Below are 12,887 nucleotides of genomic sequence, written 5' to 3' on the forward strand. Positions count from 1 at the left end.
TTATTTCCCTTAACTTAGTGGATTTAGACCCTTTTCCTTCTGTTTATCCACCCTTTTTTCCACAAAGAACTTATAAGTTCTTCCCTCAGGCCTTCGGGCCCTTCCATCCCCTTAGTGGAGTGTATGTGTTTTTTGTTAGGGATCTAAAAAACTTGTGTAAAGTGTAATTTTTTTAGTTAAACTTGTGTAAAGTGTAATCGGTGTGTTTGAGTGTGTGTGTGGTTACACTTTCCTTGACAATGTCTAAGGACTCAAAGGTCTCAGGCTTCAAGAAGTGTGACTCGTGCTGTCAGAAAATGTCTCTGACAGACGGTCACACTTCTTGTGTGTACTGCCTGGGACCTTTACACCTGCAGGACTCTTGTGCTGTATGCCATGGCTTCAGCCCTAGAGTCCTGCAGGAAAGAAAAATAAACTCATTTTAAGAGGTTTGCTTAAGCCTGAGGGTTCCCTTACTGCTACTTGGGCAAACCCTCAAGGCTTCTAGGTCCTCGACTCCAGCTTCTGAGTCGAGGCGTAAGGCTTCAAACCTCCTGCTACATCGGCTCCGGCTGGAGCCGATGAGTCTCAGACTGCAGCTTCTGTGGTTTCCTCGGCTCCGGCTGGAGCCGAGGCATTGGAAATTCCTGTGTCGGGTCCGATCAGACCATCGGAGCCGACATCTAGAAAGAGGTCTAGGTCACCGTCCCTTGGCTCCGTTCATTCGGCTCCAGCGTCTCCCTTGCTGTCTGAACAAGCCATAGATCTCACTCCTCTAGGTCATCGAGGCTTTCGGATCATGACCTTCAGAGGGTAGTGAGTCGACTTCTTAAGTCCGAGGCACTGGCCCAAATGCTTCAGAGCCCGACTCATCAGTCGAGGCTTGACCCTGTCCCTCAAAATGTTCCTCCTCCGACTCCTTTGAGCTCGGAGCCGGGGCGTTTCGGAACCAAGACTGTGGTAGCGTCGGAGCCGATACAATTGTCTTCGGCTCCGTCGTCGGCTCCGATTTCTTCCTTGGAAGAATCTCGGCGCCGGGCTTCCCTCGTCGGCTCCGAGGGGGTGAGTGGCATCGGACCCTTGTCCGACCCCGCTCTCCCTCTCGGTGCCTCGGCGCTGGTGAGTTCGGCTCCGACATCGGCCTCGGAGCCATCACTGTCGGTGCCGAGGGGGGTTTTCAGCTTTTCAGAGCGGGGACCTCTGGCTCTGCCTGACAGGGGTGCGTTCGAGGTCATGCGGAGTGTGTTGGAACCTGGTTCAACTCCACAGTCGGCTCCGTCCGCCACTCCCTCTTCGGTGCCTCAGGTTATGTCTACTCACTCCCTCATCCCAGACCGCAGAGAGCCAGCTCCTCAAGAATCCCCTGTGGGGATCTCATCCTCTTCCGAGGCCTCTCCTGAATTGGCAGGGGAGCCCCCTAGGAAGAGAAAGTGTAAGAGGAAGCACATAGACTCACCTGAGTCTGTCACCTCTGACACAGATTTAGAGGATTCGAGGGTTCCCCGTTCCCCTTCTGAAGATGTCTCCTTTGCAGACATTCTAGAAATCCTGAAACAGAGGGGAAATTGGCCAGCCCTTAACCCTTCGGAGGATGAATCTGTGTATCTTGAGGCGTTTGGCTCTCGCCCTTCCACCTCCTGGGTGTCCCCTTGACCCCCTCATGCAGGTGGTAGCAAAAAAGGCTTGGACGGCTCCTGACTCAGTGGACCCCACCCCCAGGAGACCTTCGAAGTTTATCACAGCACCAGCAGATAAACAATTTCTGACCAAGGGAGTTTTTGTGGATGCTATGGTGGTAGCTGCTGCCACTAAGAAGGAACTAGCTGATCCTTCGGTGCCTGTCCTTCCTTCTAACAAGGAATCTAGGTCTATGGACAGGTACGGGAAGCGGATGTTTTCGTCAGCGACCTTTGCTATGCGTTCGCTGAACTACCTATGCCATTTCACTCGTCTTCAAAGAGACTTGATCAAGGAAGCGAGTGACATGTTGAAGGATCCTACAGCTGCGGGTTTTCAGGACAAGATGAACACTCAGCTGGCTACCCTAAATTCTATAGCTAACTCCTCCATGCGCCTCCTTTCATATGCGGCTGATGGAGCGAGCAGAGCCGCAGGGACAGGTGTGGCCTTACGGCATGCCTGGATGCGGCTATGCAATTTTATGGACCCCTTTAAAACGCGTCTTTCACTAATTCCCGTTTGAGGGATCATCTCTCTTGGTCCTCAAGTGAAAGAAACCTTGACGAGGTGCGAGACGGATGGCAAAACTCTTTCTGCCGTCGGAGTCCGTTTTTCTACTCCTTCTAGGCCTTACCCCAAAGGCCAGAAAAGTGGGAAAATGTGGTTCCGCAAACAATCTCAAGGGACTTTGCCTGACGCACAGAGTCGGTTCCCCTCCAGAGGCAGAGGGGGGAACAATAATGGTAGACGTCGCCCTAGAGGCAGGGGGGGTCCGCAGAACCAGGGCAATCGAAAAACCTTTTCCGATAAGCCCTTTCAGCATCCCTGAGGTGTTGCCCGACTGTCCACCTTCGGAGGCAGTCGGGGGAAGATTGTCACTGTACCCAGAAGCCTGGCGATCCCTAACTCAAGACAAGTGGGTACAGTCCATCATTTCGAAGGCTATTCCATTCCGTTCTTTCGATTCCAAATCAATCAAAAATCCCTTCCAGATGTTCCACCCGCTCAAAGGGATCAAGCAGCGTTGGAAATTTCAAAGTTGCTTGCAAAAAGAGCCATTCAGCCAGTGCCAGCAGACCAGCAAGGATCCGGAATCTACTCCAAATTCTTTTTGGTTCCAAAGAAAACAGGGACTGGAGACCCATTTTGGATCTCAGTATCTTGAACAAGTCGGTCAAGAAAACAAGATTTCGGATGGTCACACTACAATCCATCCTACCCCTTTTGGGAAAGGAAAACTGGATGTGCTCTATAGACCTCCAGGATGCGTACTATCATATAAAAATGAACAGACACTCCAGGAGATTTCTCCGCTTCCGGCTGGGAACCAGTCACTTTCAATTCAGAGCCCTGCCCTTTGGTCTCACCACTGCCCCGGTGTTTACCAAATGCATGGCAGTGGTAGCTTCTCACCTGAGACGTCAAGGATTCCAGGTGTTTCCATATTTGGACGACTGGCTCCTCACAGCTCCTACCAAGCATCTTCTTCTAATGGCCAGAGACTACACCTTTCGCATTTGTCAAAAGTTAGGCATATCAATAAATTGCAAAAAGTCTGTTTTGTCGCCTTGTCGTGCTATTACCTTCATAGGCGCAAATCTAGACACAGTCAACATGTCTGCGAGACTAACAGATCAAAGAATAGCAGACATACGCAAAATGGTCTCCCTTCTCTTCCACAGCAACAGAGTCAAAGCCATGTTAGTTTCTGAAAGTACTGGGGATTATGGCGGCTGCTATCCCTCTACTTCTATTAGCCAGATTCCACATGAGAATCCTTCAATGGATGCTCTTCACACAATGGTCATACCAGCAACTTCCAATGTCCCACACCATTATGATTACGCAAGCATGCAAGAATCATCTTCTTTGGTGGATGTCTTCCCCTCAGCTCTCCCTGGGAAGACCCTTTGTTCCTTCCCCTCCGGTTGCTACTCTGACAACGGACGCCTCCCTGATCGGGTGGGGGGGGCATTATCAGGGCAGAACTGTCCAGGGCATATGGCAACCAGACGAATGCCACTTGCATATAAATGTTCTAGAGATGAGAGCAGTGCTTTTAGCGTTGCAAGCCCTTCAAGACTCTCTTCCCTTGGGAACGATAGCAATCCAGACGGACAATATGTCTGTAGTGTGGTATATCAACAAACAAGGCGGAACCAGGTCCTATCCCCTATGTCGAGAAGCACTCAGACTGTGGCAATGGGCGATTTCTTCTCAGCGGTTTCTGATAGCAATGCACATCCCCGGGAAGTCCAATCAAATCGCGGACAAGTTGAGCAGAGCTATCTTCATGCCTCACGAGTGGTCTCTGAAAGATTCTATTGTGGAGAAAATTTTTCTCAAGTGGGGTCAGCCTTGCTGCGACCTTTTTGCTACTCCCCAAAACAGCAAGTGCAGAGATTATTTTACCCTATTCCCATTACCAGGCCAGACCAGCAGAGACACTCTAGTCCAAGTTTGGCCCCGGGGACTTCTGTATGCATTTCCTCCCTTCCCACTAATCTCTCAAGTGATACAGAAAGCTATCGCTCAGAAGGCCTCTCTGATCCTCATTGCTCCTTACTGGCCTCGACAGGTTTGGTTCCCCTTTCTACATCAATTTCTGTTGGAGCAACCTTGGCATCTGGACCTAGTTCCAGATCTTTTGATCCATCAATCGGGTCAGTTACATCGCTCCCTCCCCTCTCTGAACCTCACTGCTTGGTTCCTCCAATTCCAACCTTAGCCAGGCTTGCTCAAATATCTCAATCTGTTCGAGATATTTTGATAGCTTCCCATAAATCTTCCACTCGGAAGATTTATCTTAGTAAGTGGAAACGTTTCGCCTATTGGGCTCAAGGAAGGGACATAGATCCTTTCACTGCTTCCATCCAAATAGTCCTTGATTTTCTAGCTGAACTCTTCCATGCAGGTTCATCTCCTTCTACTCTTAAAGTTCAATTGGCAGCTATTTCTAACTTTCATGTGGGCATTTCAGATTCTGCCATCATGTCTTACAGGCTTTGCAAAGCCTTTTTGAAGGGAGTTTTTCTTCTCAGACCTCCTATAAGAAATCCTCCTCCTTCTTGGGACCTTAATTTAGTTCTCACATCTTTGATTCTTCCCCCTTTCGAACCTGCAGCTTCCTGTTCATTGAAATTGCTATCCTGGAAGACTCTCTTTCTGGTAGCTATTACTTCAGCTAGAAGGGTCTCAGAACTTCATGCACTCAGCAGCCGACCTCCGTATCTATTGTTTCATAAAGACAGAGTATCCTTACGAACCAATCCATCCTTTTTACCTAAAGTAGCCTCTGCGTCTAACCTAAATCAAACCATTGACCTCCTGTGTTTTTCCTAACTTTTCTAACAGGTCTGAACAAAAATTGCATTGGTTAGATGTTCATCGTCAGTTAAGGTATTATTTGGATAGAACCAAACAGATCAGGAAAACTGACCAATTGTTTGTCTCTTATGCAGAAGGCAGAAAGGGACTTTCAGTTTCGAAGGTATCACTCTCCAAATGGCTAACATCTCTGATTTCCTTTGTTTACGAAATTAGACACCAAAAGCTGCCTAACAAACCTAAGGCCCACTCCACCAGAGCTTTGGCTACTTCTATAGCCTTCCAAGACAGACTGCCTATTGACACCATTTGTGCAGCGGCTACTTGGGCTACTCCTCACACTTTCATTTCTCATTATAAGTTGGATTTAGCTTCTAGACATAGAGCTAACTTTGGTTCCACTGTTCTCAAGAGTCTGTTCCGATAGGCCACCGGGACAAGGTGCTAGGACGCGGTCCCATCCAGCAAGAATGAAGGCGAGATGGACAACTTAACATATAGAAGTTATGTTCTTACCATAACGCTCCATGTTAGTTGTCTTCTTCTCGCTTCTTTCTTAAGGCCCCACCCTCCTTCCCCCTAGCCTGGACAGACCTAGAGGAGTTTGATTGTGACCTCTTTTTCTACCACCTCTATTGTATATAGGTATATGCTATACTTTGCATATATTCCTTTCATCAGGTTTCAGGTCACCTTCTTCCCTTCCTTTTATAGAGGTGGGTTTTTCCCTTTTCCAGTGGTTCTGGAGTTACTTTTTGGCTGGGCCTAGCTTACAAACGAGATCTGAGGTAATACCGCCTAGCATTGTGGGATATAAGGGGAGCCTCGAGCCGGTGGAACCAACTCTCAAGCTTTTAGAGTGGCCGAGTCGGAGCCGAGGTCGGCTCCGAACCCATCCAGCAAGAAAGAAGGCGAGAAGAAGACAACTAACATGGAACGTTATGGTAAGAACATAACTTCTATATTTCTAATATCCTGGGCATCCAAATTGTAGCTTGTTATTAGACTGCAAGAATAGTCAAACTTACATTCTGTTGTAACTCCTGATACCTGACCAGGTCCTATTTCTAAAGTACTTCCTAAAAGTGGTACATAGTTACCTGATTGTCTCTTATTGGTAACCTCTATAGCAATCTCTTGAAAGAATGCAGTAGGGTATCCTCTTTGAAGGAAAAATTTTTCCAAGAGTTTACATTCTTCAAAGAAGTCACTATCACATGTTGTCATCCTTGCCGCTCTCACTAACTGACCCTTAATAATAGATTTTTTCTGGTGTAAAGGATGGCAACTTGTGAAGTGTAAGAACATGTTGGAATATGTCTCCTTTCTAAAAATTCTTGACATGTACCTGTTATTAGTAAAGTCTTTCCTTAAATCCACATCAAGGTACTCAATTGAATTTGTACTGTATTTATGTGTGAATTTAAGGAAATCTGTACTTGTATTAAGTGTTGTAATAAGTTGTTCAATTTCAGGTACAGTACCCCTAAAAATCATAAAGATGTCGTCAAGAAATCTAGTATAGAAAGAAATCTGGTTATTAATCAACTAATTTTCTAAGATAGTACGTCTTTCCCAAAATGCCATCACTAGATTTGCTAAACTGGCTCCGCATGGGGAGCCCATCGCTACTCCAATCTTCTGGTGGTACATTTCTTTATTGAATAATATGTAATTGTATGAAAGTACCACATCAATAAGTTCACACACCAATTGGGTTTCGTTAGTAGGTGCACCTAGGATTCTCAACATGTTCCCTACCCAATGTATCCCTAACTCATGGGGAATGCATGAGTACAAGTCCTTCACGTTGATAGTAACAAAAATACTATAGGCCGTGAAAGGTAAATTGTTTATAGCTCGAAGGAAAGACCAAGAGTCTTTTGAAATCTGTTTTTCCACCTTTACATATTTTTGCAAAATTTTATCTACTACTTTAGAGCAAGTGTAGGTTATGCTGTTCCTACCATCCACTAATGGTCTCATAGGTGGATTTTGTAGGTCTTTGTGGACCTTCGGTATATCAAAGAGGACAGGTGTTCTTACATTGGACTGGTGTAAGTAGTCGTACATCTCTCTCTCTATCCTTGCTTCAATATACAGTTCTTCAAATAAGGCCTTGATCTTATTATGTGCCAAATTCATTTCATTCACGGATGCCTTAGAATAAGTCTGACTGTCCAGTATCATTTCCATTTTCTCAGTATAATCGCTGTTAAACATAATAGCTAACCCTCCACCTTTATCAGGTTTCATAATCCTGATCGGTGCTTGTCTTCTTCTCAGAGGTCCAGGCAAAGACAAAAGGCCTGTGGGTGACCAAGTTTGCCGACGACTGTAAGTTGGGTGCTGTCATTGACTCCCTAAATGATGTTAACATACTGCAGGTAGGTCTCACAGCAACAACTGACTGGTTGCAAATTCATGACCTTAAGTTAAATGCAAAAAAATGTATTATCATACCTTTCGGCAAAATCACAGCTCCTACTGATTACCACATCAACAGCAACCCCCTAAGTACACAACCTGTGGTGAGAGACCTGGGTACACAGGTTGACAACTGTCTCACATTCAACCATCATGTAGCAACAGTGGTCAGAAAAGCCTTTTACTTGGCTCTTCTCATAAGTAAAGGGATTGCATCCAGGAAAAAAAAAGAGGTTATTACCTATCTGTACTCCTACCTCATTAGGCCAATAATTGTGTATAATGCCCCATTTGGTATGTACCTCTCCAAACACCTGCACCAACTGGAAAGGCTACAGAAATACCTCACAAAAAGAATCCATGGACTTCAACACCTATCCTATGTGGACAGGCTGAAATCACTATCACTCTACTCGGTATCGTACAGATTGCTCTTAGGTGATCTGTGTCTCGCCTACAAGGCGATCTCGGACCCTGCCTACTAGAGATGCTCCATATCTGTAAGTCTAACTCCTCATGCATTACCCTCTCAAAAGGCTTAAATCTAATATGCAACATCAACAAAACCTGCTGGAAAGACAGACTGCCCTGTCTCGTCTTTATTTATGTATTTATTTTACATTTTTTGACCGGGATAGTCCGACTGGATATATGTCCATTTTCAGTGGAGGCCCGAGGAGAAAAGCTCCAAGATAGTAATACACATTGAACATTTAGTAAATGCTAGTTTCAAGCAGATTACAGTCATAAGCATTTAGCACATATAGTACTAACTTAATATAAAACACTTTACAAAGCATAGCATTATTTTCATAGTTATATATACATAACATTACATTCAGGTTTAAGACACACTGAGCAGCAGTTATACAATTGACCCTTCCTGAAATGGTGTGGTAGAAAAAAGTTAGAAGTAGTTGAAGGTAAGGCACCTAAGTAATAGAAAGGTCACTAGTTGGGGTTAGTGCAAGGACATAACCAATGAGTTTTGAAGTATTTCTTGAGTTTGTTTTTGAATCGTCTCTGGAATAGACTTTCCATCCATGTCAAACAGAGTATCTTGCTGACTCTCTTCAAGCGCAACCTTGATGAGTGGATGGGAAACCACAAATTTGTCCCAGGGGTTCCACATGTGTCCCTCATTGATAGGGGCAACAGGTGCTGACTGAAGTTTTTTTGGGGGGGTAAACTCTTAGCTGGGCTTGTAAGGGCCCCAGGGCCATTAGCCTAGTAACCTCCTGTGATCCTATGAGAGTTGAGAGGTATGGCATAGAAAAGAAAAGAGTGTGCCACAGTTCCTGCAGCTGGTACGCTCACTACCACCTGACTTTCACCATTGAGAGAATAGCTGGACCTTAGGGGCTTCCCAGGCAGGAACAGATGGGCTGCAGGGCTCTCACCTAGCCTGGGGATGCCCAGTTCCTGCTCATGTGAATGAATCAGATGATTGGGTGCAGGTAATGATGCCATCCAACAGCGGTACTGTGGGAGGAAGAAGTTCAGGGGGATGGGGATGAAAAAAAAGAAAGAAAAAGATGATGCATTTCTGTATCACAGTACATAATGTTTGACCTGATTCACTGGTATTCTGCTGTCCCAATGACACTGGTGCACATAGTAACACAACTGCTTACTGTATACACCATTGTGATTCATAGCAGTAGTGTGTCCTTTTGTCAGTAGCATAATCTGTTTATAAACTGTGCTGCTGCCATAAACAATTTTCACAGCTACTGTAAACAACTGAACATTATGCTTATTACTATAGGAGACTGTTAATATGATGTCAGGATTGGTCTTCCCTTTAAAAGACCCTCTGGTCAATGAAAAAAGGAATAGTACATTATGTTGCCTGTCCCAAATGGATATTCTTATGTCATAATGACTTGATTTTAAGAAGTACTTGGTTACCAGCAGCAACACTCAAACACTTAACAGCAAGTGGTACAGCTGAACAGAAGTTTTTGCAGCCTTTCTCAGATGACATCTTTCATGTGACATTGCAAACTCATTTAACTGTTGTCCATCTGAAGGTATAGGTAATTTTTTCAGCAATTATCTTTTTCTTTGCAGTACTTATCCTGCCTATAGATAAGTTATTACCAGATTCTTAAATCACCTCTTCTGGTCAGCACAGTCAGTCTTCTGTTTCAAGTGCAGACACATTCTCCTGTCTACTGCTATATTCAACTTTGTTTGAGTCTGTATGGTCAAACCCAACTACGATTCTAAGTACAAAAGCAACTTGAAAGACTGCAGTGTCCAGGTTGAGCAGTACATTGCAATTCTTTTACCCACTGTTTTGCTGCTTTCTCTAGTTTTTACTTTCAATTGTGTGATTTTTCTTTTACTTTACTCCATTACATGACTGTTTCTGATGAAAGCCTAATTTTAGTGGACCTATTTTTGCACTTCATGTCTTCTATTCTAAATTTAGATTTTTATGAGCACAACCACCATACTATTTTTTTTTTCTTCCTTTTAGCTTATTTCAGTCCCAGTGATGGTGCCCGACTCCTTACAACTGACCAGCATAGTGAACTCCGTATTTACTCCTCTGCTGATTGGACTAAACCAGAGCATGTTATTGCACACCCACATCGACATTTTCAGCATCTGACTCCAATTAAGGTAAGCAAATTAGTATTAATAAGGAACACTTCTAGAGCAAACAGGTCATGGGTATATTCCAAGTCAGCAAGCAATAATTCCCATCATGGTTAGACAGAGTAATATAAAATAAATACGTATACACATGCACACACACACACACACACACACACACACACACACACACACACACACACACACACACACACACACACACACACACATTTGTATTGTTTGTATGTACAGTTTTAAGACTATAGAGTTTTTTAACAGCTAGTAGTGGTGTGTGGTGAACTGTTCCATAAGATGACCAGACATAGTGTAGGAATTCCACAGTAGTGAGAGATATTCACCAAACAAGCTCTTCCATATATATGCTGTTGTAACAAGTATCACAGTTTGGATTAAGGACAATTCCCTTTTACTCTTTCATGATAATTTTTTCATACGAAACTAATAGAACCCTCTTGCTGATAGCAGTGCTTCCACATGCATGGTAAATAAAAGAGATAGACCTGCATTGTCCTGCCAGTTCTACCCACTGGAACATTAAGGTAAAAGATGTGTTATGCAGGTGTAACTTCCACGAGAGAGGAGTGAGAGGTGTAAACAGTACTTGGGTTTTGTTATATGTGATTTAACTAAGACAAATAAGTTTGCATGGTTCTATAGTCTGTAGCTTGGAGGCAAGGAAGTTGGTATTTGCTATAAGAACATTTCTTGAAGACAACCCTTTACATTGAGTACTTTCCATAACTCCAACCTTATATGAAAATTGGATTTTTTTCCCCCGCAGGATGACTTGGTGAAAAATAATGTAGATGAATAAAATGGGTAAAATTCAGAATAGAAAGACTTTGTTTTAAAAACTGGTTACATCTAGAAGATTTGTCCAACTTGTTATTTTGGAACGTGTGGACTGTTGACCAAGAGTATGCTACTCATATATTTTGAATGGGCAAGCTACTTAAAAAGTAAGTTATGCAGGTTGATGCTGCCCTTTTAATGTAACAGCTTGTGGAAAAAAAAAACACTTTTTGCATTTTGATTAGAGATCTGGTTGCCCAGATGTTATGTGATCCTATCTCGCCTACATTCTGAATGATGGGTTCGGAGCCGATCCCTCGGCTCCGACTCGGCACGCTTATGCCAAAGAGCGAAGTCTCTTACTGGCTGAGCTTACCATATCCCAGGATGCACCACTACCAGTCCCCCAGATCTCGTTTGCCGCTAACAAGTGAAGACGTGGTCTCGAGCTGGCTGAGTTAAGTAGTGATTATTTCACTAGTTTTTCTGTCAGGATTTTCTTCATTCTCTACAAAAAGCTGTTTTAACAGCTATTCTTGTGTTTTGAGTGTGTTTGACAAAATTCACTTGGTGAATTCTTGTGTTGTGAGTGTGGACTAGGAGTACCTCTTGTCTGGAAAGGCCTTTCCCGGTCTTTTTATTTGTAGGTGACTTCGGTTCTGTTTCATTTATATTTCTCTTCCTTAAAGAGGAACTACTGAGAGAAATTATTACATTTACAGAGTTTGTGTTTAACTAACTCAGAGTATTGCGAGTGTAAACTGTAAGCCTATTCTAGGTGTGTCACCAGTGTTCTTTACAGTTACTTTCTGAAAATTTCTATAATGTCTCAGAATCCTAGGCCTTCGGGCTTCAAGAAATGTGTAAAATGTAGCTTCAAAATGTCCATCACGGACGATCACTCGCTATGTGTGTATTGCTTAGGGGCAAAGCATTTACAGGAATCATGTAGTGTATGTCACGCTTTTTCCTCAAGGGTCCTCCAGGAGAGGAAAAATAAATTAATTCTTAAGGGATTAATTAAACCTTCTTTCGAAGAAGCTTTGGCATCCTCTCCTTCTCCAGCCAAAGAAAGGCGCCGGCTCCGACCAGTCCGTCGGATCCGATCGCTAAGAAACAAAGGCAGGCCTCTCCTTCGGCTCCAAGGACTTCGGAGCCGAGGTCGGAACGGTCTGCCTCGATGCCACCAGTATCGACTCCTCTGGCTTTGGAGCCGATAGCTGGGGCATCGAGGCGGGTCATCTTCGTCGGCTCCACTGCTCTCGGAGCCGACAAAGGTTGCCCGCTCAGACACTTCCTCCTCGGCGCCGAAGTCCACCTCGGCACCGATGGAATCTGGTGTCTGTATTCCCTCGGCGCCGATACTCATCGAGTCGCCGAGCCGGGTCCCCTAGCCCTTTGGGGCCGTGGGAGAGGCCTCCACGGACCCGCTCTGTTTCCTCTCGGTCTTCGAGGATGTCAGATTCTGATATAGACAGGGTGCTCCAAAGACTGTTCCAGTCCCCAGTCTTCCAAAAATTTGTTTCGGTTCCGACCCAGTTGGCTTCGGAGCCGATGACCTTGGCCCACCCCATTGCCATTCCTCCTCCGACTGCTTCGGCTCCGTCGGAGCAGGTGCTGTTGGAGCCGATGGAGATCTCAGGGTCGGCTCCGACCCTTACTCCAACCCGGGCCTTCGGGTCCGAGTTTGGTACGCGGACGTCTTCGGCTGGACCCGGGGGTGATGTTTCGGGACCTATGCTTTCGGTTCCGAGCCTCCCCCTCGGTGCTTCGGCTGCGGGTCTTCCGTCGACTATCACGGCTCCGGGGACCGGACACTCCCAGGATTCTGGGGGTCCGGCTTTCAGAGCCATGAGGAGTGCCTTGGCCAAGTCCTCTTCGGCCATCTCCCCGGCTTTACCGGCACCTTCCCTAGGAGTGGAGACTGGGTCTTTGGCAGTTCCCCTGTCCGTAGTCAGTGGAGCCCCGGGGCCTGAGGTTACCCCCAGTGGGGGTTCCCCTCCTCCTGAGGGTTCTTCTGAGCTGTCTTCGGAGGAACCCCAAGGAAGAGATCGTGC

General features: G+C 45.3%; 1 protein-coding gene across 4 annotated transcripts in view; it reads left to right on the forward strand.

The window, feature by feature from the left end:
• DDB2 (damage specific DNA binding protein 2) overlaps nucleotides 1–12,887 on the forward strand; it is a 741,911-nt gene that overhangs the window by 601,063 nt on the left and 127,961 nt on the right. For all 4 annotated transcript variants that reach the window (XM_044082702.1, XM_044082699.1, XM_044082701.1 and 1 more), the window contains exon 8: nucleotides 9,899–10,044. In XM_044082702.1, coding sequence (XP_043938637.1) covers nucleotides 9,899–10,044 — 146 coding nt within the window. The remainder of the gene's footprint in view (nucleotides 1–9,898; nucleotides 10,045–12,887) is intronic.

This window comes from Protopterus annectens, chromosome 9.part0 (genome assembly GCF_019279795.1).
Source record: "Protopterus annectens isolate FY-2018-M chromosome 9.part0, PAN1.0, whole genome shotgun sequence".
Lineage (NCBI taxonomy): Eukaryota > Metazoa > Chordata > Ceratodontiformes > Protopteridae > Protopterus > Protopterus annectens.